The 24,142-nt window shown below is 41.4% G+C and overlaps 2 protein-coding genes across 4 annotated transcripts; both read left to right on the plus strand.

The window, feature by feature from the left end:
• Nucleotides 1–667: 667 nt before the first annotated feature.
• Nucleotides 668–10,718, plus strand: prdm10 (PR domain containing 10). 3 transcript variants are annotated; one of them, XM_077610686.1, is made up of 24 exons: nt 668–740; nt 1,828–1,930; nt 2,124–2,230; nt 2,357–2,527; nt 2,597–2,656; nt 2,742–2,846; nt 2,911–3,085; nt 3,280–3,521; nt 3,655–3,855; nt 4,419–4,491; nt 4,577–4,694; nt 5,030–5,150; nt 5,222–5,467; nt 5,691–6,035; nt 6,101–6,256; nt 7,038–7,217; nt 7,293–7,403; nt 7,474–7,674; nt 7,929–8,072; nt 8,165–8,335; nt 8,418–8,555; nt 9,148–9,349; nt 9,466–9,563; nt 9,960–10,718. In XM_077610686.1, exons 3-24 carry the CDS (start codon nt 2,159–2,161, stop codon nt 10,146–10,148), a joined length of 3,519 nt encoding a protein of 1,172 aa, XP_077466812.1. In that variant the 5' UTR covers nt 668–740; nt 1,828–1,930; nt 2,124–2,158; the 3' UTR covers nt 10,149–10,718. The 3 variants fall into 3 exon arrangements, with proteins under 3 accessions (XP_077466812.1, XP_077466815.1, XP_077466813.1); XM_077610689.1 differs by having other exon boundaries at nt 9,909–10,044; XM_077610687.1 differs by lacking the exon at nt 668–740 and adding an exon at nt 762–1,005.
• A 537-nt stretch (nt 10,719–11,255) lies between these two features.
• Nucleotides 11,256–15,870, plus strand: LOC144084027 (uncharacterized). Its single transcript, XM_077612276.1, has 8 exons — nt 11,256–11,474; nt 12,138–12,428; nt 12,514–12,658; nt 12,809–12,915; nt 13,687–13,867; nt 14,592–14,675; nt 14,737–14,835; nt 14,909–15,870. The coding sequence occupies exons 1-8, from the start codon at nt 11,362–11,364 to the stop codon at nt 15,170–15,172; spliced, it is 1,284 nt and encodes a 427-aa protein (XP_077468402.1). The 5' UTR covers nt 11,256–11,361; the 3' UTR covers nt 15,173–15,870.
• Nucleotides 15,871–24,142: the final 8,272 nt, after the last annotated feature.

Consider the following 24,142-nt stretch of genomic DNA (forward strand, 5'->3'; position numbering starts at 1 on the left):
AACTGGGATGAATGACATTCTTCGTGATGATGAATTGAAATGCCTCATTTAACACTGTCAATTATTGAAATATTAATCTATATTACAAAGTTAACTCACTAGGAGACAATGATTTAAAAATAAATAACTGTATACTAACACTCCCATTTTGTCAAAACAATCTGCTTGTACACTATTTGATTCTGGTTATGTGACATGAACATATTTTTTTTGTTACAAAACATTTTGGTCATTTGAACTACGTTTTCCATTGTGACCTTTAAGCGAAATTATGAAATATTGTTTTTCATCTTTTTCTTATAGGTGAGAAAATATTCCACAAAAAATTGATGAATGGGAAACGATCAAATTCCATATGACCATTCATTTTCCGTATTTATCCTCACGAGGATCGCTGGGGGTGCTGGAGCCTATCCCAGCCAACCACGGGAACCCTGCAGTGGACATCCTGAATTGGTGGCCAGCCAATCGCAGAGCATATGGCCAATGTTTATGTCTTGCTGCTATCTAAGTGAGTAAATGAGTCATTTTTTCCACAAGTAATGGTCAACGTTGTATTCATTTTAATATAATAACACAAAATCTGGGGTTGTACGCAGTTAAGGAGTGTATTAAATCGTCTAATGGCTACGGTTTTTGCCCTGTAAATGCCAACCAATCAAGTGGCTAAACACTCGTCGTTGCTGGGCAGATTATGTTAATATATGCAATACGACCGTCGCTGCAGCTACCATTCTGAGGTAAGGACAGCTTGATTTTTTTCCATAAAACGCCTTAAAACGTAGGATTTCCACCTCTAAAACGCGGCGCTCAGGTCTTAATACTCTAACGTTGATCACTATTCAAACGTGAGTCTGCTTTTGGGAGCACAAGCGACGCGAAACAAGATAGGATTTGTAGCTAGTTGACTCTGCGTCTCTGGTAGTCCCACCCAAAATGGAGCCCGTCTTCCTTGTTCCACATTCGCCTTGATGGCTGGGCTCGACAAACTAGGGCGGGGGACGGGTGGGTCGACTTAAATACCGCACTTATTTGCCGGTTTATACAACGTTTTGCTCACAATAGTTACACGCAGGCAACGACTCGGTGAACGAAATGTTATCCGTTCCACTCGTGTCGGCCTCGGAGTGGCACAAAAAGGCCGAAATGCTAACACTGAACGCACGCGTTTCTACTGTTCTCATTTGGTGGTATGGTCCGATTGGGATCGACAACCTGCGGGGTTAGACAGGGGGTAAACCTTAATTACGTTAATAGACTGGTTTGGTAGGAAAATCGGACATTTAGGTTCTATTTTCTCCCCCATCCACATTGTTTCTATTGAACTACTCGCGTTTGTTTTTAGGCACCAGTTCAGCGGCGGCACTGCAGTCAAAATTTAGCCGCTTCGGGTGCGCTTTACCCCCTGTTAGATTGAATTGTGCCGGGTGACCATTGCACACGAGTATGATGGATCACTGCTGTTTGTTTTTAAATGCCCACTGAAAATACTTTACTTAAATAAACTATATATACAAATATGATAATAGAATTGTTTTTATTGACTTTTTCTGTAGGGCTATTTATAATAGCCAAGCAGATGACTTCCACTTTATTCAAATCATTCAATATCTCTTCTGCCACAAATCTCTTGTTTTATGACATATTTTGCACTAAGGAATGCAGCTATAACTGTCTGACATTGGAAAAACATGTGTATGATTTTATTAACACGGTTCCACAGTGTTTTGGTAGATATACATAATTTTATCAAGCTAATTTCACATCATTAATGCATACATTTTCTTTATAAATGGTGATTTTTAGGTTGTTTTTCTTATTGCTTAGGGAAAAGAAATCTCAAGCTGTCAAATCTAGAATTGCACTGCATTGGGAATCAAGCTTTTTTCCGACGGGGATTCCTGGCGGGACGACATAATAGCAAGTGATGGTAAGTTTGCAGTATTGCTCTAGTAATTGCATGTTAAGATAGTTTTGCTTCGTATGAGACATGGTTCTTGTACATTGTATTGGTATATTCAACATTTAATGCATTTAATTTCAGTTCGTTGTTTTACTTTTGGGCCCAAATATAGGGTGAACATCATTAAATTTGTCATTGTTATGGCATGATGCAATAATAGGTGATGCTGGTCCGACTGCGGTGACTGGCATTGCCATGGAAACCAAGCCGGAGTCCGCCACTGTGTGGAATCAATCCGGGAACACGGATTCAGCCGATGCCACCCAGGTAACACGAATGACAGAAAACGGTTCATGGCATGCAGGCTGTCATTCTAGTTTCCCCCATATTGTTTATTTTCATTCCTTCAAGTTCATTTTGAGTGTGATATTGGGTACTTTTTTGCGGTTCAAGGTTCATTTCGAGGGTGGCACCGTGGCCCAGATAGTGTACAGCGGAGATGGTAGTAACCAGGCACGGGGGCAACAGCAACAAGTGGTCTACACGGCCGACGGGAACTCGTATACGTCGGTGGAGTCGGCGGAGCACACGCTAGTCTATATTCACCCTGCGAATGCCACCCAGGTAAGGGTAAAAAAATGCTGAATTTTTCCCACTGGGCGGTTAATAAAATCTAATTTTTATTTTTTTTAGGCTGTCTTTGCAGATCAACCGCAAGTGGCATACATCCAGCAGGATGGCACCTCCCAGCAGGTGTGGGTAGTCGGATTGTTCATGTATTTGTTTGGCTTTGACACAGTTTTTTATCTGTTTTAATTTAACCTATGTCCCTGGCAAGGTTGCGGTTTTGCTTCCAAGCGGGCAAAACGTCAACACCGCCAGTCTGCATGTCCTCAGCAATGTGGCCGAGGCACCGCAGTCCACGCTTGAACCTACGCCTCAGGTATGCACTCATATTTTGAGTTCAATTTTTTTTAAGTTAAAGGAGATGTCCAATATTCACACAGGAGGAACTGCCCGTTTCCAACTCGTTAGCCTCTATGGCCGACATGGCGGACTCCTCGTCTAGCCCGCTCGGAGTCATGGACACCACGGACGACTCTGAAGAAGAAGACGATGACGAGGATGACTTGGACATTGTCGACTGGGAGCCTCGTCAGCGGTTCAACCCTCATAACCTCTGTACGTATTGTCTTCCCTATTTTTTCCCCTCTTATATACTTATTGTACAGTAATCACCAAACCCCGCTTTGAGTAATGTATCCAAAATTTGAACAATAATTAAAGTAACAGACAATACGGGTATTTGCCAGTCATTATTTGTATAAAAGTGGAAAATAACTGTACTAATAATAAACCCCCACGTCTCTTGTTAGGGTGCGAGGAGTGCAACAACGCCAACACGTCAGATTGTCTAAACCACGGGCCCCTCCATCCCATCCCCAACCGGCCGGTGATGTCTAAGGCTCGCGCCAGCCTTCCACTGATCCTCTATATCGACCGCTTCCTGGGCGGGGTCTTCTCCAAGAGGTACATTCCCAAGCGCACCCAGTTTGGCCCCGTGGATGGACCCCTGGTTCCCCAGAGTGAGCTGGGGGGAAACTTTATTCATCTAAAAGTGAGTCTGCAACATTTGAAATGATTATCGACGACCATATTTTCTCGCGTATAAGCCTCACCCTTGAAATTGCCTTAAAATTGTTGACGTCGTTCACAAAATGATGGGTTTACCGTTTCCATCACGTCCTCAGCTTTGCATCCTGGACGCAGAAAAAAACTGCGAAAAATCACAGGATTCGTGGCTGGACTTGTCTGACGAGGACAGCTGCAACTGGATGATGTTCATCAGGCCGGCCCAGAACCATCTGGAGCAGAATCTGGTGGCGTACCAGTACGGTCCCGACATTTTCTACACCACCATCAAGAACATCGAGCCCAAGCAAGAGCTCAAGGTGGATACCGATTCTTATGCCAGTGTATTATTCACAGAGAATATGCTGTGGCAGTTAGTAGAAATATTTCAAAACACCATTTTTTGACAGTGGTAGACATCTAATTTGTTTCCCTGGGGCAAAAAATGTCTACTTCAGAGTGTTAACATTTGCAATAAGCAGAATATGAAAAAAAATCTCATGTCTTTTACAGTTCATGTTTTTTAAAAACCTTATCTGTTTTCTTTTATATATATATTTTTAAAAATCGTTTCATGGTTATTTGCGATTTAATGGTTTGTCTGGGATTTTTGAATATGTTTTGTGCTGGGATTGTTTGCGCGTTTTTCGCTATTTTAAACATTTTGAGGGGTTTGTCGTAGATTGAGCTTTTTTTGCAGTTTTCACTTCTTCTTTTTTTTGCATGCTTAAATTTTCGGGTTTTACCAGAAGACATCACAAAAAGACTAGAAAATGCAATTTCCTCAGTGACCAATTGCTGTCAATCCTTCCAGCCAAAATAGATTGGACACCTATCACATCAATGGCAAGCAGTGAAATATGAACTTTTGATACCCCCGCAGGTGTGGTATGCGGCCACATATGCAGAGTTTGTCAATCAGAAGCTGCACAGCGTTACAGAAGAAGAGAGAAAAGGTTAGCATAATTAGCAATGAAACCACAAGCCAACACACAATCGCAATGACTTGTGGCAACAATAAAAACAAGATATATTTCTCAGTTTTGCGGGAGCTGGAGAAGAACTGGCCATGCTACGAGTGCAGTCGGCGCTTCGTGAGCTCCGAGCAACTGCAACAGCATCTCAACATGCATGACAACCTGATCCAATCTGTCAGCAGGTACAGAACTACCTAAAAAATTAGAATATCAAGTAAAAGTTGGTTCATTTTGGCTAGTTCCACTATCATGTGTTTTTGCGCACTGATTAAATCATACAAATATGTTGGAGTATTAAAAAATAAAATATAGTTAATACGTACTCACAAACATTCAAAACGTCAAATCACTCGGCTCATTGGTTGGTTAGATGGAAAAAAAATCGCCACTGTTGGACCATTAAACTGATAAAACGATTGGATTTCTTGGAAAAACATCATGTTGTCGTCGTTCCTGTTTAATTATGAGTGTTTTATTCACTTTTTCTGGGTGTCATTGCTCCCCCTTCCTTTTCCAGGTCCAAAGGGCGTGGGCGGGCCAGGGGCAGAAAGCGATTTGGGACTGGTAGGAGGCCAGGGCGACCGCCAAAATTCATACGTTTAGATGTACCGGTTGAAGATGAAGTGGACAAGACGACGGTAAGGAGCCTGTGTTTCCATAACGTTAAACATATCCTTAGTTTCAACTTTGGACACCTGTTTTTTCCAAGGATGTGATAGATCTCGCCGAGGCGCAGCCGTTAGACGAGCCAACAGAGACGTTGCAAAATGGCGTCGAAGTGACCGCGTCGGAGCCGGACACAGAAACCGAGGGCCAAACCGCACCCTCAACGGCGGCGGCCTCAGGAGCCCCGCCCCCTTGCATGGACCCGCCTCCCAAGGAGGAGCTCGTTCAGAGCGACCAGTCGGAAGCGCAGCTCCCGTCTCCGGACGTGCGACGTTTGAAAAGGATGCGGGTGAGATGAAATCAAACTTTAACTAAAAATTAGCATGATTAATAGTGACTTAATTTTTACAGTGTGAACAACACTTTTGGTGTCTCTGTTTACGTGTCAGAATGCAACGACTCTGCTGTGTATTGACTTGAATTCATTTTTCAAAATGAATTCCCATGTTAAGAATCTAAAATTGACATGCTCCCCCATCGAAATTGAAACTAAACTTTTTGTTGCTCGCCAGAACGCGTCGCTGCAGCATCTCTTCATCCGAAAGACCTTCCGTCCCTTCAAGTGCAAACACTGCGAGAAGGACTTCCGCGACAAAGACAAGCTGGAGCAGCACTTGCGCGTGCACGGGCGCAACAGCTTCCTCTTCCCGTGCCACCTGTGCAATAAGACCTTCCTGACCGACACGGCGCTGGACGACCACTTACTAATGCACGCCGGGAACCGCGCTCACCCGTGCCTGCTGTGCACCGATATCTTCGACGGGGCCGACGAGCTAAAGGACCACCTTGAAGTGCACGTCGTGGATGGCAACTTTACCTGTCCGTCCTGCAAAAAGACCTTCCCCGACTTTATCCAGGTCGGTAGCGGTACACCTTTTTTTTTCCATAGATCTACAATTTGAAATTCATGAAATTCCCCCAGGTGAAGAAGCACATGCGCTGCTTCCATTCCGAAAAGCTATTCCCGTGCCCAAACTGCGAAAAGGCCTTTTGTCGGCCGGATAAATTGCGTCTACACATGCTGCGCCACTCTGATCGCCGGGACTTCCTGTGCTCCACATGCGGGAAGCAGTTTAAGGTGAGACTGCAATGTATTTTTCACATTATTTAAGGAAGAAAGGGACCCTAAAATGAGGGATGGCCGTATTTTCTCGCATATTAGTCGCCTCCGAGTATAAGATGTACCCTTAAAATGTCCTTAAAATCGTTGAATTTTACCATTTCTCTCGTATATGCCGCGCCCTGATTCACAATTTTCACCTCCAAATTCATGGTTTTAATAGGGAGTACAAATGTGTTACTTTGAAGACAAAATCTTAAGAAAAGTCATCACGCATGGTATTTTTGAGATACTGTATGAATCGAAAGGATCGTCTTCCTGGATTGCATATCCGAAAGCGTGTTGCCTGGACGTAGACAAATTAAAAAAGGAAGTCACGTGAGCACTACAACCAGGAAGTGTGTCCGTAGAGGTCTAATTTAACTACCCGTAAAAGGTAAGATGGTGGCGAGCAATGGCAGGCACAAGTGAGTTTTTTCATGTTTTATGCAAGATGTGTTTTTTTCTTCTTCTTGAATTTCATTCATAGACGTCAAAATAAATTTTGTTTAGCGTTTTATCTGTTTATTTTTTCTCTATTTAGAGATAAATTACCAAATCGGCCACATTGTCTTGTGTTATGGCGTTTTGTCTGTCACCTTGCAAGTTTTGTGCATGTGAAGTCTAATGTGTGCGCATGTAAGCTGTACCCTCGATTCAGTCATCATGTTTTTTTAGCGACAAATACGGCGTATATGCAAGAAAATACGGTACGTTCCCCATTTAATTTGCGCTAAATGACGGCTTTTGTTTTTTCCAGAGAAAGGACAAACTGCGGGAGCACATGCAGCGCATGCACAATCCAGAGCGAGAAGCTAAAAAGGCCGAGCGCAGCCACCGCGCTAAAAGCCAGAAAATGAAGATCCCCACCAATGACTTTGAGAGCTTTATGTTCAAATGCAGGCTGTGCATGATGGGATTCCGACGTAGAGGAATGCTGGTGAGCCCGGAACCGTCGCCAACGTGCTACGTGGACTAAAAGAGCTAACATGAGATTTAATAATTGTCTTTGCAGGTCAATCATTTGTCGAAGCGTCACCCCGACATGCGCGTCAATGACGTCCCCGAGTTGACCTTACCCATTATCAAGCCCAATAGGGATTACTACTGCCAGTATTGTGACAAGGTGACGAGCCTAACACATTCTCAAAGCTGCCGTAAAAATGAAGTCATAATTTAAATCGTTATTTTCGTAGGTGTATAAGAGCGCCAGTAAGAGGAAGTCGCATATACTGAAGAACCACCCAGGGGCGGAATTGCCACCCAGCATTCGCAAGCTGCGTCCAGCCGCTCCAGGCGAACCCGACCCGATGCTAACCACGCACACGCAATTAGCGGGCACCATCGCCTACGCGCCTGTATGCTGCCCGCATTGCGCCAAGCAATACAGCAGCAAGGTGAGCGTGATAAAATTCAATAAATTAAAAAAAAAATCCTGGTTATGTCCACCAATAACACTGAAAAGTAGTTTTTTTTTCATTTCATAATTATTTTACACTGGGGATACTGTAAATACTCAGTTCATTGATAATTGAATTTAAAAAAATGAAGAAACACTGAAGTGTTGTCAAGTAAATTCAATGATAGATGCAATTTAAAGATTAAAAAAAAAATGATTTTGTAATATTTTCCACATGTATCTCCTCCTCAGACTAAAATGGTGCAGCACATCCGAAAAAAGCATCCGGAGTTCGCTCAGCACGTCCACAACATTCAAACTCAACTGCCGACGACCATCATCAACAACACGCCTCCCGTCATCAGCGCGGACGGTGGCGCCGCCGAGGCCGTCGTGGTTAGTCGCAAATGCAACAACCTCGCTCCAATTAGCAGACAAAAAGCCCTGCAATCATAACCACTTTTTGTTCTTTTTTTTTTAAATTGCAGACCACCGACTTATTAACCCAGGCCATGACGGAACTCTCTCAGACGCTGACAACTGATTACAGAACCCCACAGGGGGACTACCAGCGGATACAATACATCCCCGTGTCCCAGGCTGGAGGCAACTTGTCCCAGCAGCAGCACATTCAACTGCAGGTGGTCCACGTGGCCCCGGTAAGAACACATTTAAAAAAAAAAAAAAAAAAATGGAAAGGCCATCAGAGGACTTAAGAGTCACCGTTTTTGTCTTTCCCAGGCTCCCTCGCCGCACTCTCAGCAGCAAGCTGTCGATGTCAACCAACTGCACGACCCCAATGGCTACAGCCAGCATGCTATCCAGGTGCAACAGATACAGGTCGCGGAACCTTCGGCTCCCGGACAAGGCGTCGATCAGGTGGGAGCCCCTAGTGTTAGACTTATTGTGTTGTAGCTAACTGGAGATTTAACCTGCCGTGTCATTTGACGTGACCTGCAAAAGCCAATAAAGTCCATCTTTTTTGTGTTTTAGCTAGACTGTTGCTCTTTTCCCTTTTTTAAATAAGAACTTAGAACAATTTTTCCTAAAAGGAAACACGATGTGGCGTATCCGACATATAGTGTCCCCGTGGCTTCTTATGCATGACATTAAAAATAGATTTTTTTAATGGACTATAAATCACTCTTTTTATTTTTATTTTATTTTTTTTAATAGTTGGCTAGGCCTTCAACTTATGCTCAGACTACATTTTTTTTAAATTCTGACAGCCGGCAGCCTGTTGCTTAGGTTACACCATTAATGTGACACAGATGTTTCTTTAGCCCGTTGTTCTCATTTTAATATTAGTTTTACATGCATTGTTTGTACCTAGTTTCTGCTAAAATTTTAAAAAAAGGACCACTCATATAAATGGACCAAATATTGACAGTATGGAATGATTGCATTCCGTCCATCCACCATAATGGCAGTGACTTATTTCTAAATCATCAATCTCTGACGTTTTCCTCAGGTGACAGGCCCACCTCTCAGCCCTAACTCGCAAGAGACCAATCAGGAGCTGAGCCCTACCCAATTGGCTCCCAACCAGAATCTTCAGAGTGGAGGGCCTGCTCAACAACAGACGCCGCAGCAGCAACAACAGCAACAGCAACAGCAGGGGGCGGTGCAGCACGCCTACATACAATCCGGCAATTGGAACTACCGAGGTTACCGTAAGTCCAGCACACTCGCGTGATGCGCACAGTTCTCCAAATAAGAGTATAGTTTAATAAAAACTGCTAAATTCTTGGACTTTGACCGCTCAATAACTGAACTTCTACTCAATTAGCGTCCGAGATCCAAATGATGACACTACCTCAGACTCAGTACGTCATCACCGAGGCCACAGCGCCCGCGCCCGGACCTGACAGCAACCAGGTGAAAACGGTGAGTGGACACTGCGAAAAAAAATATATTTATTCTCTCCTGATGATGGTGATAGATGTTCTATCCACTTCAACTGAGAGGGTTGGCAGCGAATAGGTGAATTTTTAAAGAACAGATAGAACCCTTTGGAAGGGTAGTTTTTACACAATAAATACAACTGGTAGATTTGCAACAAATATTGCACCATATCTTGATCAATAATTCTCCTTTTGGTATCAAAGTATGTGAACTGTTTATTTTTATATTTTTAGTATAATTCATTGTTTTTCAGGTCAACCAGTTAAAGCATTTTTACTCTCCACATATTGGAATGTTTATTTCTTTTTCCCTTCTATTTATTTGCAGTTTTAATGGCTGTTATTCAGATTAATGAATTTTTACTCTGGGGCCCTCCAGACGCACTACGTCATCTCCGACGGTCAAACGGAGCTCGACCCGAGCAAGGCTTCTTCTCCCCCAAGCGCCGGTCCAAATCCCGTGGAACAATTAGAGGCGCCGGCGAGCCGTCAATCCACCACGCAGTACATCATAACCACCACTACCGACGGTACCGGCGCCAGCCAAGTCCGAATCACCAAACCGTAAATTTCCCTGAACTTTGACAACCATGAATTGAAGTCAGTCAAGTCCTTTTCAGAGCGGCCATCTTGGATCCGCAGAAGAGATCCCCATTTTTTGTTCTCCGGGAAAACAAAGTACTAGTTTTTTTTTTCTTTAGTGATCCTGAGTAGAACTTAGGTTGGTTTTCAATCATCATTGTAATTGACATACTTGTCAATCGCCGCGAATTAATCATTGAGAGAAAAAAAAAAGACGCATCATCGGACAAAATGAAGATCAGCACAGTTTTATGTGTTTGTAAAATGTTATTTTTGTTGTTATTCTGTCCCACAATGCAACGGGTGACAATTATGAAGTTATTTACATTATCTGGGCATCATCTCCTGCTCAAATAGCAGTAAGATTATTTTAATCTATTTTAGGCAGCCACAAAAATGATTTATTTGTGAAGTAAATATGCAAGGATTGAAGTTAAATGGCACGGTTGTTGTTTATAATTCTAGAATCATGTTTACAGTGTCCTCCATCATGGATATAATAATAAGATTTTATTTTATGTATAAAAAATATAGCCTTGAATTGTTTTAACAAAAATTGCAAAGTATTTTGTTTTTATTTACGGAAAGGTTTAAAAAAAAAAAAACAATTCAACTGAAAACATATTCAGAATTCCCCTAAAACTCTCACCTATAGTATTGCATAATATCATGCTATCAAACTTCCTGCTAATTTATCACAAAATTCCTTTTCTGACCGCTGTGACCTTTGACCTTATTGTCACATAACATTATCACCTGTTTCATATTGCAAACATACTCCAAAATTGACATTCTCTTGATTCTTGAGTTATCACAAAATTCCTTTCCGGAGCTCTGTGACCTTTTGACCCCGTGACTCCGCAATATTATCATCAGTTTTATATTTCAAACACCCTACAAAATGGATCATCCCTTTATTCGTTCTTGAGTTATCACCAATTTATTTTTCTAGTCTTTGACCTTAATACCCAAAATGTGATCGTTCACTTTACCTGATAATTACATGTGAGCTAATTCCAGCTCCAGGTTGGAGCGTGAGGGCTTGAAACGGCCATGTTGCTGTCAGAGGTGTGGCCTATCTTAATCTCCCGGTTTGTACCTGTTCTACAAGCTCGTCAGGTAAATCGAAAGTCTGTCGGTATGTCGTTCTAATTCTTTTCCACTTGCTTTTTCAGAGTGGGGCAACAGGCCTCGTGCCCATGCCTCAGCTGATGCTCGGGGGTCACGCGGGTGCGCGGGCGGCCCTGGATCGAGCCCACCGACGGGGGCCGCTGGCGGAACCTGTTCAGAATAACCTGGAAAAGACGCACAGGTGAGTTTGACTTCCTGTCTTTGGCCCACGTTAGACACCGAGAATTAGATAGTTATTAACAATATTCCTGGATGGTGCATCGATTCCATAAATGTAATAACGCAATGTGATTTACAAGTAATATCACTCCGAGTATGAAAAAAGGAATGTATGAATGAAGTGTTTGTTTTGGGCAATCCCACAAAACAATCAATGAAGAGTTGGGTTCATTGGTTTCAGTTGTTTCTTTTTTTATTTGAAATGCCAAACTCAGAGGCACATGTAACCTTATCATTAATGACAATAATACATATTTGAGTTGAATTTAGCCTTGGAACATAAACGACATAAACCACGTGTGTCAAACTGGCGGCCCGGGGGCCAAATCTGGCCCGCCGCATCATTTTGTGTGGCCCGGGAAAGTAAATCATGATCCGACTTTCTGTTTTAGGATCAAATTAAAATGAAGAGTATAGATGTATATTACATTTACATTGGGTTTAATGTCTAGACCTGGATATAAGACGACCCCCACATTTTCAGTCTTATTTCAATGCAAAAAAAAACCACCGTCTTATATTCGGGTCAAAACGGTAATTGGCAGACGTAACGACCCACCGAATGAAACCGTAAGTACAACTCGACAGCAATGAACGACAAATAAGTTTGACCCCTCCCACGCAGCTCGCCGCAAACATCTGGTGATCTTCCCACGCCGTCCACCTCGTCACTTTCCCCATCACGGGGGAAGAGAAGTCGGACGCTCGTCTTTGCAATATGCGGCACTTCCCTGCTCTTGCTTGCCATCTCCATTTACCTGGAAAAGGTGAGTTGGCTAGCGGCGTCGCTGTACCTGACGCTGGGCGTCTGCGGCTACCTGCTGCTAAGCTACTTCAGGTCGGCCCGCCAACGGGAACCCACCCCAGCAGTACGGGAAGAAGTCCCCACCCAACGAGGGATGATTGTCGATGAGCGGTGAGGATTTTTTTTTGAACCTTCACAGGGGTCTTTGTACTTATTTTGTGTCTTTGTTGCTTATTTTGTGTCTTTGTTGCTTTAGGTCTCCGAGTCCAGATGTTAAACGTTCAGGCGTCTCCGTTCCTCTGGCGCTGGCCTTGGCCGACAGCCTGCTTCTGAGCGTGCTCCAGGAGCCTCTAGCGGACCCTAGCGGGCCCCGTGTACAGGATCTCCTCTCCAGGCTGGAGGTGGGTTTTCATTGGGGGTGATAAAACGGGATAAAGCGTAGCCCCTTGGTCGCTCAATACGAAGCGTAATTTGGTTTCTGAATGCGAGACGGTTCCGTTTTTTGAGGGGACGGTCGGCGACCCGAGTTCTCTTGTCCTTTTTCGTTGCAGTCCACGTTCCATACGCTGGAAAGTGTATACGAGCGGTCCGAATCCAGAGAGGAGGATCGTGTTTTGATGGAAAAAGTCACGCTGGTTCAAAGTTATCTGCATAAAAGGTAAGCGAAGAGGTTCATGTAGGTGTAGGGCAAGAGTGTCAGACTCGGGTTGGTTCGCGGGCAGCGTTAACGTCAACTTGATTTCGTGTGGGCCGGAACATTTTAGATATAATTTTTAGATATATATTTTTTTATAAATTGATTCAAAGATCTAAAACAATGTTTATTTGAGCTTGTTTTCTTATTAAGAGAAAATCATTTATTTAATAATTGGTTTTCATTTCAAAGGGAAACCATTTTTTAAAATTATGTTCCATATTAAAGTGGAAAACGGAAAATATTTTTGTATATTTTTAGATCTTACAAAATGGTTTTTGAACTAAAAAACAAGGAAAAATGGATTAAAAAATTGTAATTAATGATTTAAAAGGGGGAAAGTAAGGAAATAGATTTTTTTTTTATAAATGGATTAAAAGCCCTGAATATTCCGTTTTTATAGATCTAAAACAATGTTTATTTTAGCTTTTTTATATATTTTTAGATTTAGCAAAAATTTTTGAACTAAAAACACAAAAAAATGATTAAAAAAATACAATTATTGATATAAAAGGGGAAAATCAGGAAATTTAATATACATCTATACTCTTCATTTTAATTTGATCCTAAAACAGAAAGTCGGCACTCATGATTTACTTTCTCGGGCCACACAAAATGACGCGGCGGGCCAGATTTGGCCCCCGGGCTGCCACTTTGACACATGTGGTGTAGGGAATTAGATGTGGTGGATTTCTGGGTGCGTTTTCAAATAGGGGCTTTTTTTCACCTTTTTAGGAGTAGTTCGCTTAGGAGGCTTCTCAAGGTTCAAGCTGAATATGAGTCCAGGGTAAAGGAACTGCGGGGTGGCGTGGTGGAGAACTGGCGCCAACTCGAGGAGCTTCACACCGCCGTCACGCTCACAAATCAAGGCGCCGAAAACCGAGTGGACTTGGCCTCAGCCCATCAGGATGCAGAGGTAAGAGAAAAAACTCAAAAGCTCTTTTTTTCTTCTTTTACTTCCCTTGGGATGTATGCATAAATCATTGAACATTTTAAATCGAGATTTCATGCATTTTATTTGCACCCTTGAGCCAATAGATCAAATTTTATAACTAACTTACAAAACTAAAAATTGTCCAAAAGGGAAAAAATGGCAGTCTTACTGTTGATTTGTTCTGGAATTTATTATATTATTTTATTATATATTTTATCATATTAAGTTTTAGATAGAATTTTATGACTGATTAACAAAATAAAAGAAGTGAAATTTGTCCAAAAGTGAAAAAACGGCAGATGAATTATTTAGGAATTTTTTACATTATGTAATTATATTATTTATTTATGTATGTACCTGCGTGCGTACATACTTATTTATTTATTATATATTATGTTTATCGTGGAAATAATATCACCTCCAAAATAAAAATCCTGGAAGTCATCTAATTTGACCAAAAACTTTTTTACACACGAATGCTTTATACTTTTTCTCCACCATCTCATAGTGCTATTAAAAATTCATATTTCATATTGAATTTCATATCAGGGCTGTTTTTATTTCTTCTTTCTTACAACACGAAAGTTTTGGAATTTCACCCAAAAATCATCCACTTCGTCAACAACCTTTTGTAGAATTTTATGCACGAATGCTTGGTATTTTCTGGTGCATTGCCTTCTCATTAATATTTCATGTTTGGACAAAGACTTTATTTGCAGTTCTGAGCCACCATAGAGAGCAACTGGAGGGCTGCCAGGATCTTCTGAAAGACAGCACACAGCTCCTCCAGGTAAACATCTCCTTTTCCTTTCCTGGGATCTTTTCCACATCCCTCCTTCCTCATCCCACAGGAGTTGATATGGAGTCACGGCCACGCAGGAAACACCCTCAAAAACTGCAGCAGCGAATCCGTGTGGCCCGAAATGCTTCTCCAGTCCAACATGGAGCAGGTCAAAGAAGCGACGTGCATTTCGCCCAAAGTATATTTCTTCCCCGAAATACATTTTTTTGTGGTTCTTCTAGTTGGACGAAGTGCGAGAGAACTTCCTGTCCCTGGAGCAGCAGACCGCCACCTTCCAAGCCCACCTGAAGGGCCTGGCCGTGGGGAAAGAGGCTAGCGGGGCCCCCTCCCCGGAGCCTGCCGGCAAAATCCCCCCAGAGCACCTCGATTCCGATGACGACTCGGACGCTCGCAAGTCTTTGTGCGAAAGGTCGGCGCAGCGTTTGTCCTCCACGATGGGACGTTTACGTAAATCTGGAAAAAAGACAAAACTGATTGGGCATTAGCAATTGTACATTCATTGATTGATGTGTCTAAATTCTACAGCAAGACGTTGTTCCCGAATTCAACACCAGAGGGCGCACTGCTATCATGTGTCACCATGCAGCTGTTAGGCACTTTGCGTCAAAGTGATTTCCGGTGTGTTCGATGTTTTACGGCACATATTTGTGTATATGTACGTATACTGATTATGCTGATGGTGGAAAAAATCGGAGATAGATTAAGAACAAGTATTGAGCAAATGTTTGTTAAAGTACCAGCCAGAAAATTCAGACAATATCACCGTTTCAGACCCAAATTGGCAGCGTTGTTTAATTTGGGGAATGCCAAATTGCTGCTTCAAACTTCCTGATGAGTTTTCACTGGTGAGTCCTGATATTTTTTTCTATATACTGTTATAATATGTCCTTGAATTTGAATGTCATTGGATAAAACTGTTGCTGATTTGACCCTTGAAAAGTCATATGTACATATACATGTGTATGCATGTTGGATTAGAGCATTATATCAGGTCACTAAATCTTTATTTATTCACATATTAATACATTTTAATGCTCGAACAGTCTAAACGTGTGCATTCACTGAAAACCACTGTCTGTGACCAAATGCTAGCAGGTTAATTGATGCTAGTATCGGTTAAATTGTTTTGATTGTCAGATTAACGATCCCCTAAAATCTATTAAATCAGATCAAATGATACTAATTTCTGGGAATACTTGATGTTTGCACTGATATTATTTTAACTCTAGATCAGGGGTGGCAAACAAGTTGGACAGCATAAAAAAATCCCATCTGGCAATTATTATTTTTTAAATATGTTTTATTTGTTTTTAATGGGCCTTGCTAAATTTGAGTGTGTTTTAAGAGAGAATAAAAATAAGACAGTATATACAAAACATGATAAGAAGCATAGAGCTACATTCATTTTGGCCTGGAGCCGCAATGGGCTCGAGAGCCGCCTGCTGGCCACCCCTGCTCTAGATATTTCATGTATTTTTAAAAAAAATTTAAATGATTTTTGGTAAGAAGCAAATTGAAGGTAGAAGAAAGGGGAGCAAGGTCAATGCCGGAAGTGTTTTTGTTATTATTCTAAACGAAGGAGCCCTCTTGACCTTAGCTTCTTTGATCCCAAAATTCAATTATGCCGTAGAAGGTTCGCCGGACTCCCCCTTGTTAAATATGAAATCGTACAAAAGTAAACACAGATGCCATGTTGGATTCAAGCAAGCAGGGCGGCGCCGTTGGTGTTGTCGGGTTGTGTTTTTGCCTCGGGGCTTTTGGAACTAGAGAATTTTGTAGTGTTGATGGGAAGTGTTCAAAGGTTGTCGGCATGGTAACGTTGCCGGACAATGAATAAACTCATTAAAAAGCTTTTTTTGGTTAAGATTTATATAACCTTGACTTTATTTATGTATGTTTCACGTGTCACGGATTGAAGGAAAGTTATGTTTCAAAGCTTCTCAAGTGTAGTGTTATTTAACAAAATAAGCTACTTGGGAAAGGTCAATCCCTTGATTTAACCTGACAATTACTGCGGGTCGAATTTCACACGCATTTTACAGTAGCGTAAGGAAACATATTTCAATAAAAATCTTCAGATATTAGCTTTGTTTTTCTTCTTTAACAGGATATTGGCAAGCTAAGATAGGCTAGTCTAGTACACAAGAAGCAGTGGTTCACATTAGGTTGTTGTCAGGATTAATAGTTTTACATTATTATATATTTTTTTATTGATGACCATTCAGTTTTTTTAAATGTTTGTGTGAATGTAATAACTGAAAGTTAGCTGGCAGTTGAAGTAAATTTGAATAATGTTCATATTTTGTCATCTATGAAAGTTTGTTGATTAGAGAAAATTGACATGCTAAACTAAAGTAGGCTAACTAAGGAAAGCTCAAACTCACTAAAGGCATCACATTTTTGCTGTTGTGTTTTTATAACAGCACTTACGCTTTACATCTTAAAATAGAACTGGGGTAACTTTAAAAAAACATGTATATTGAAAAAATCTTCATAAAATAATCTTAATTTTTCTATGACACGGTATGAACGTGCTAAGCTAGGCTAAACAAAGCATCAGTGGTTTTGTTTGCTAAATGGTCCGTTTGAATGTTGACTACTTATTTACTTATTTGTTAATTATTGATTATTTACTTGTTTGTTGTTATTTGTGCACTTCATCTAATTATACTTGTATAATGACAATAATTCAATTCAGTCTTTGTAAATGTTGTGTACTAACGGAAAGTTAATAACTATTTTCGTTAAACATGATGTGTGAACCAACAGTGTCCAGTTAGCCAATCTAGCGGGGCCATTTTGTGTCCAAAAGCATTTAAAATGATGAATGGTGTTGCTTTGACGCGCATGCTAGTTATTTGGGAAAGGTAAAAATAAATACATTTTAAAAAACTTGACATCATCGGTCTAACCAGAGCTCGCTAAAGTGCGCTAACGCTCACGAATGGCCTCACCCGCTCGCCGTTTTGTTTGTCTAACGGCACCTGTGCCGCGTTGGATGTGAAAACGACATTAGAAACATCATAAAATCATGCCAAGGGCTTTGTAGCTATACCGATATTGCGTGTTTGTTGATTTAAGACGTGTTTTTGCTGCGAGCGGACACGTGCGTCACATCAAAAAGGCCACGCAGATGTGCGCAATTAGCAACATGGCAGACATTTGGAGGGAGCAAAGGTCCATAAAGTGGCAGATTATTATGCTTGGTTTCATAATTTAGAAGGATAAAGTCATACTTTTGCTAGAATGAATGAGAAAAGTGACAAAGAAAACAAATGTTTTCGTTTGAAATAAAGTTGGGGCGATAATATAGACACAGTTTTGTCAACATGAGGAATAATACAGGTATATAGAAGAAATAATTCCAAAAATCTTTGATCTTAATTGTTTATAATAGTCATATTTTGGCTCTTTATTCAGGGAAAACATAGCTGAAAAAGTAGTAAATTCGGATTAGAGCAGGGGTGTCAGACTCGGGTTGGTTCGCGGGCCGCGTTAACGTCAACTCGATTTCATGTGGGCCGGACCATTTTAGAAATAATATTTAGATTTTTTTAAATAAATGGATTAAAAGAACTGGATTAAAACGCTGAATATTCCGTTTTTTTATAGATCTAAAACAATGTTTATTTGAGCTTTTTTAAAATATATTTTTAGATTTTACAAAATGATTTTTGAACTAAAAACACAGAAAAAATGGATTAAAAAATTACAATTATTGATTTAAAAGGGGTAAAATCAATTGGCACACGGGCCGCCACTTTGACACATGTTGATTAGAGCATCTTTCTAATGGAAAAAGGCTTACTTTTTTTCTATTTAAAAGGTAGGATTTTTACTTTATCTTGTGATCGTTTAAGAGAAAAAAAACTCTTTTGCAAGTAGTACTCCCTGAAAAATACAGCCTTTTTATTCAAAACATCTGCATTAAAAAAAACATCATCTTTTTCTTGATTTTTTATAAAAACAATAAACATAGAAAAATATGTAATTAAACTGCAAAACAGAAAATAACCAACAAATCGTACATGTTACTTTGTCGACACCTACTGGTAAAAACGAGTATAGCAAGTCTTGTGTGCATTGATTCAGTCATCATTTTTTTGTTACAAATACGACTTATATGCGAGAAAATACAGTAGTTCAGATTCATCATTGTTGTTATTTTAAAATCCCATTTGTAAAACGCAATACTCTAAGTGGACATTCGCGTATCCCCCCTCACATGTTAGCAATTGGCCAAAATATGTCATTAGAAGAGCCGCGGCTAAGCGTGCTATCATCCTTCTTGCTTTTAAGAGCTCCTTCCCTCCATTGCAGCACCTGTCTTTTATCTCTTGCTAACGCTCCCCGTCAGCTGCCAAACATGTGGAGCGCTTAATAACGCTTAAATCCCTGCAAAGTCATCATTTTTTTCCCCCGAGTGTGCACGGACAGCTGCCGCGAAGATGTTGCCACTCTTTTCTTTTCGTTCCTACTCATAACTCAAAGCCCGCGCCCGATCGACCTGCGCCACCTGCGCCGTTAGCGTGCCGCTAAGCAAACACGGCGTACAAAAGCGGCGGACGCGCGACGACGTGGCCGCGCCGTCCGCGTCCGATCACCCCCAGTGCTGTTGAATAGGGAGAAAATGGAGGAGGAGGGGAAGAAAACGCTGACGGCCATTCAACGCGTGTCAGGCGCACACAAAGGCGGGCCGCGGCGCATTGGCGCTAGCTCGCGCTAATGGACTTCTTTCTCTCGAGACAGATCGGGGGTGTCAAACTCACTTTGGTTCACGGGCCAGATTCATAGACCTCGTGGCCTGGACCAATCTATTTTTGGTGAACTTTCCAGGCGCTGTTGATGACGTTAGACCCGGATTGGACAAAAAGGAGCCATTTTAAGTGAATTGGACATCTATTGTTGTCAATGGCAGGCAATGAGTTCATTTTGCGTCACTTCCTTGCCATTTTTGGTGTTTTTTGGTCAATTTCGGGTCATTTCCTCTTGATTTTGAGGGACATTCCAGGATGCTTCTTCTTCGTTTGTCGGTTCCTGCTCATTTTTGGCCATTTTTCCCCTCTTCACTCTCGGAACAATACAAAACATAACTGCTTTTTTTCTCTTAACATTACATAAACGTGCCGTGTGCGGTCGATTCAATGCCGGTCTTTTGGTCGCCCGAACCGCGACAACGGGCAACCAAAAGACCAGCGACAAAACAAGGTAAAACAACAGTGTCTACGCATCAATAAAAGCCAACAATGGACATGAGCAGTTTCACTGAGCCGACGTGTGAGTGTAGAAGAGTTTGTATGTACATGCATTGTCCCTTTAAGAAGCTACGTCAGTCAGCGTCTCAACAAGTTCTCCAACAAAAAACAATAAAAGTCTGGAAAATTTGGAGCTTTTCTTTAGCCTAATAATTACTAGGGCATTAAGTATGACTAAATAGTCATTTGCGGTTTGTATTTCGGGAATTTGAGCAACGATTTAAATGGTAATTATCAATAACCTTCCGGGCGACCAAAAGACCGGCGACCAATCGACCGTGTACCAAACGTACATATCTAGACCCGTCTTAATGTTACTGTTTTAATCGCGGAATGAAAACATTTTCTTCATCTTTTGTAAGACATGAGGAGTCCATTTGTGTTGAACGCACACCTGCAAAATGAGCCATGTTAACGAAACAGTACAAGCGTCACCTGACTTCTCAGCGGCCAATCCCTGTGTGTTTACGTGCGCGTCCGTTCATGTGGCAATACGCCGGTCATGCGTGGTGACTTTTCTAAGCTGTGGCTTAGCCGCTGACTCACTATTAAACAAACAGAGTCAAAGCCACGACCCCCCCATCAGCTTGTCTTATTCTTGGCACGGCTTGGCCTTCCATTACAGTTTGCTGGTGCTTAGGGTGTGTTTATGTACAGTTTTTCTAGCTAAATCCAGGCCAAAAGTATTAACTAGAAAACACTGAAATTTCAAGCTTTATTTCTGTCACTTCTTGAACTCTAACTCAATAAATTTGGTATTTATCACCGTCAATGGCAGCCAAAGACTATTTGAATTAGATTTTAAATCCAGATTTATTTTCCCCCTCCACACCTGATTCTAATCATCTATTTAACAAAAATGCGTACTTTGATTTGAATGAAAGTTTAGACACCTCTGCTCTAGATTATAGCTCAGTACATCATTTTTAATATATAAATATCCTCCTCTCACCCTCTTTTTGGGCTGTAAACTGGGGCCCCTCGAGGTCGGGCCCCCCTTAAGCTCCGCCCCTGGTGCTGTAGTAGTAGTTTCCCCCTCCGTCATCTCTCTTTTCTGCTTCCATTCTTCTTCTTCCCCTCGGCGCTCGCCTTGTGTGGTCCGAGTCATTGCCAAACAATCGGCGTTAATCCAGGGAAAGCGCAGAAGGGGCCTGGCTAGAGTGTACAGTACACACACATACACACACACATACACACATATATACACACACAGGCACACACACACACTAAGAGTGAAAAAGTTTGGCCTTTTAATACCTACTACAGTTACTTCTGGCTTGCAAAGTTTTGTTTCAAGGTTCTGCGTTAATCTAGCCAGAAACAAAGTGGAAGCGGATGTAGCGGGCCAAATCCCCGCGTACACGTTCGATTGGTCGCCGGTCTTTTGGTCGCCCGGAAGGTAAGTGATAATTACCATTTAAAACGTTGCTCAAATTCCCTAAATACAAACTGCGAATTACTATTTAGTCATACTTAATGCCCTATTAATTATCAGGCTGAAGAAAAGCTCAAAATTTCCTGGACTTTTATTGTTTTTTGTTGGAGAACTTGTTAAGACCCTGACAGACGTTGCTTCTTAAAGGGACAGCGCATGTACATACAAACTCTTCTACACTCACACGTCGGCTCAGTGAAACTTCTCTTGGCCATTGTTGGCTTTTATTGATGCGTAGACCGTGTTGTTTTACCTTGTTTTGTCGCCGGTCTTTTGGTCGTCGGTCTTTTGGTCGCCGGTCTTTTGGTCGCCCGTTTTCGCGGTCAGGGCGACCAAAAGACCGGCGACCAATCGACCACACACGCAAATCGGGCCCCCCGGCCTGGAGTTTGACACCCTTCTCCCAGACCGGGAGGCGCTCCGTCTTCCCGGGTGAAGTCGCGGCTACGATCCGGGTCACTTGCTCGCTTACGGCCATTACCGTCATGAACTTTGCTGTGCTTAATTGGTTCCGTTGGGGCCTAATGAGGTGAGGAGACAATTAAGGAAGTGGAGGAACTTAAAAAAGACCGCCTCCCCCACCCCCCCAAAAAAAACGAAAACGTGCGTGCATGCGTGCGGCGAGGCGCCGAAGTGCGGGATTGAATTGTCAGTGCAGGTTATGATTAGGAGACGTGAAAGCAGCCATGTGAAGAAATGAATTTCATGCCTGTTGATTCCGTCCGTCAATTCTCCCGGGAATGTCGGCTAGAATTCCTCCGGCAGACGCAGATAAACATCATGTCTTGACGTTAATCGTTTACTTTTGGATTTCCACTTGTCAATGGGATTTGTCGGGTTCCTTATAATGAATATAAGTAGGAAAACATTAACCTGACGTCTCAAATTCTAGACCACATGTGTCAAAGTGGCGGCCCGGGGGCCAAATCTGGCCCGCCGCATCATTTTGTGCGGCCCTGGAAAGTAAATCATGAGTGCCAACTTTCTGTTTTAGGATCAAATTAAAATGAAGAGTATAGATGTATATTAAATTTCCTGATTTCCCCCTTTTAAATCAATCATTGTAAATTTTTAATAAATTTTTTCAGTGTTTTTAGTTCAAAAATCATTTTGTAAAATCTAAAAATATATTAAAAAAGCTAAAATAAACATTGTTTTAGATCTATAAAAAACTGAATATTCAGGGCTTCTAATCCAGTTCTTTAAATCCATTTATTAAAAAAATATATATATAAAAAAGTATAGATGTATATTAAATTTCATGTTTTCCCCCTTTTAAATCAATAATTGTAATTTTTTAAATCAATTTTCCCTGTGTTTTTAGTTCAAAAATAATTTTGTAAAATCTAAAAATATATATAAAAAAAGCTAAAATAAACATTGTTTTAGATCTATAAAAAAACTGAATACATATTCAGGGATTTTAATCCATTTATAAAAAAAATCTAAATATTATATCTAAAATGGTCCGGCCCACATGAAATTGAGTTGACGTTAACGCGGCCAGCGAACCAACCCGAGTCAGACACCCCTGTTCTAGACCTTCATCCGCCCCTCCCAGTCCCAAGGAATTGGACGTCTGGCAGCCGACGAGTTAACCGGACGTCCTTTTGATTGATTTGAATCGGCTTTCCGGACCACTCATAACAAGAATGAACGCCACATTTGCCAGCGACTTGTTACGTTCATTGACCGCCGCCTTTTCGGATGAAGGCACTCGCGCGCGTCCCCACAATGGCGAGGCCCCTCAAGTTTTTCTTGCTCGCCACAATAAAAGAGCCGACACACTGGGAGACGAATATGGGGGACGGTGGCCCCCCTCCCAACTCGCCTAAAACCCGAGCGCGACCTCTCCGTCTTTTCCGGCGGAGTCCCGGGCGTCCCCTGATGGCCGCAAACCGGATTAGTCGGCCTTCATTCTCTTGGGATTTGGGGTTGTTAATTACCCTGCCACCAGGGGGCCTCGTGGGGGAACAAGCTCAGAAAGGGGCGGGTGGCGGATTTGAGAATAATCCTGGAAACCCGCAGGACTAAACTAAGGGGTGTATTCACACAGGGAAAGTCCACAGTTGACTTTCTTTGGTCCGGACCAGAATACAACGGGGGGAAAAAAAGCTCAAATGCAATTGGGCCAAAGCACGAACGCAAATAGCCACAACGCGAACTCCAAGTGCCCGCAAGATGAAGGCAAAAAGCCGTAGTGTGAATGCAATGTAGACTTTAGGGTGGGGGTTGTTGTCCTAAAGTATATAAAAGTGTGAATCGGTGAGCGAAGTTTTGTAACTTAACTCCTCCCTGTTTTGTGGATCAGTCAAGTTGACGGATTGAATTGAATGCTTTTATTGTCATTGTCATTGTACAAGTATATTGAGATTTAAAGTTTCACTACAAAGTGCACAAATAACAACAACAAACAAACAGACAAATAAATTGTAACAATAAATATTGGATAAATAAGTCATATAAGTAGTCAACAACATAAATAAGTAGGGAAGTGCACAAATATTAATAACGAACAAACAGACAAATAAATAATAACAATAAATATTGGATAAATAAGTCATATATAACTAGGAAAGTGCACAAATAACAACAACAAACAAACACAAATAAATAATAACAATAAATATTGGCTAAATAAGTCATATATAAGTAGTCAACAACATAAATAAGTAGGGAAGTGCACAAATAACAATAACAAACAAACAGACAAATACATAACCAATAAATAATAACAATAAATAATGAATAAATAAGTAATATAC

Source organism: Stigmatopora argus, chromosome 10 (genome assembly GCF_051989625.1).
Source record: "Stigmatopora argus isolate UIUO_Sarg chromosome 10, RoL_Sarg_1.0, whole genome shotgun sequence".
NCBI classification, from domain to species: Eukaryota; Metazoa; Chordata; class Actinopteri; order Syngnathiformes; family Syngnathidae; genus Stigmatopora; species Stigmatopora argus.

What these genes read in the sequence shown, in the direction of transcription:
- prdm10 (XM_077610686.1), top strand. Translation starts at nt 2,159, where the DNA reads ATGGAAACCAAGCCGGAGTCCGCCACTGTGTGGAATCAATCCGGGAAC. An exon ending in GAAACTTTATTCATCTAAAA is followed by an intron (nt 3,522 to 3,654) that starts GTGAGTCTGCAA and finishes TCACGTCCTCAG; the next exon opens with CTTTGCATCCTGGACGCAGA. An exon ending in ATGAAGTGGACAAGACGACG is followed by an intron (nt 5,151 to 5,221) that starts GTAAGGAGCCTG and finishes GTTTTTTCCAAG; the next exon opens with GATGTGATAGATCTCGCCGA.
- LOC144084027 (XM_077612276.1), top strand. Translation starts at nt 11,362, where the DNA reads ATGCCTCAGCTGATGCTCGGGGGTCACGCGGGTGCGCGGGCGGCCCTG. An exon ending in GGGATGATTGTCGATGAGCG is followed by an intron (nt 12,429 to 12,513) that starts GTGAGGATTTTT and finishes TTGTTGCTTTAG; the next exon opens with GTCTCCGAGTCCAGATGTTA. An exon ending in CAGCCCATCAGGATGCAGAG is followed by an intron (nt 13,868 to 14,591) that starts GTAAGAGAAAAA and finishes GTTTGGACAAAG; the next exon opens with ACTTTATTTGCAGTTCTGAG.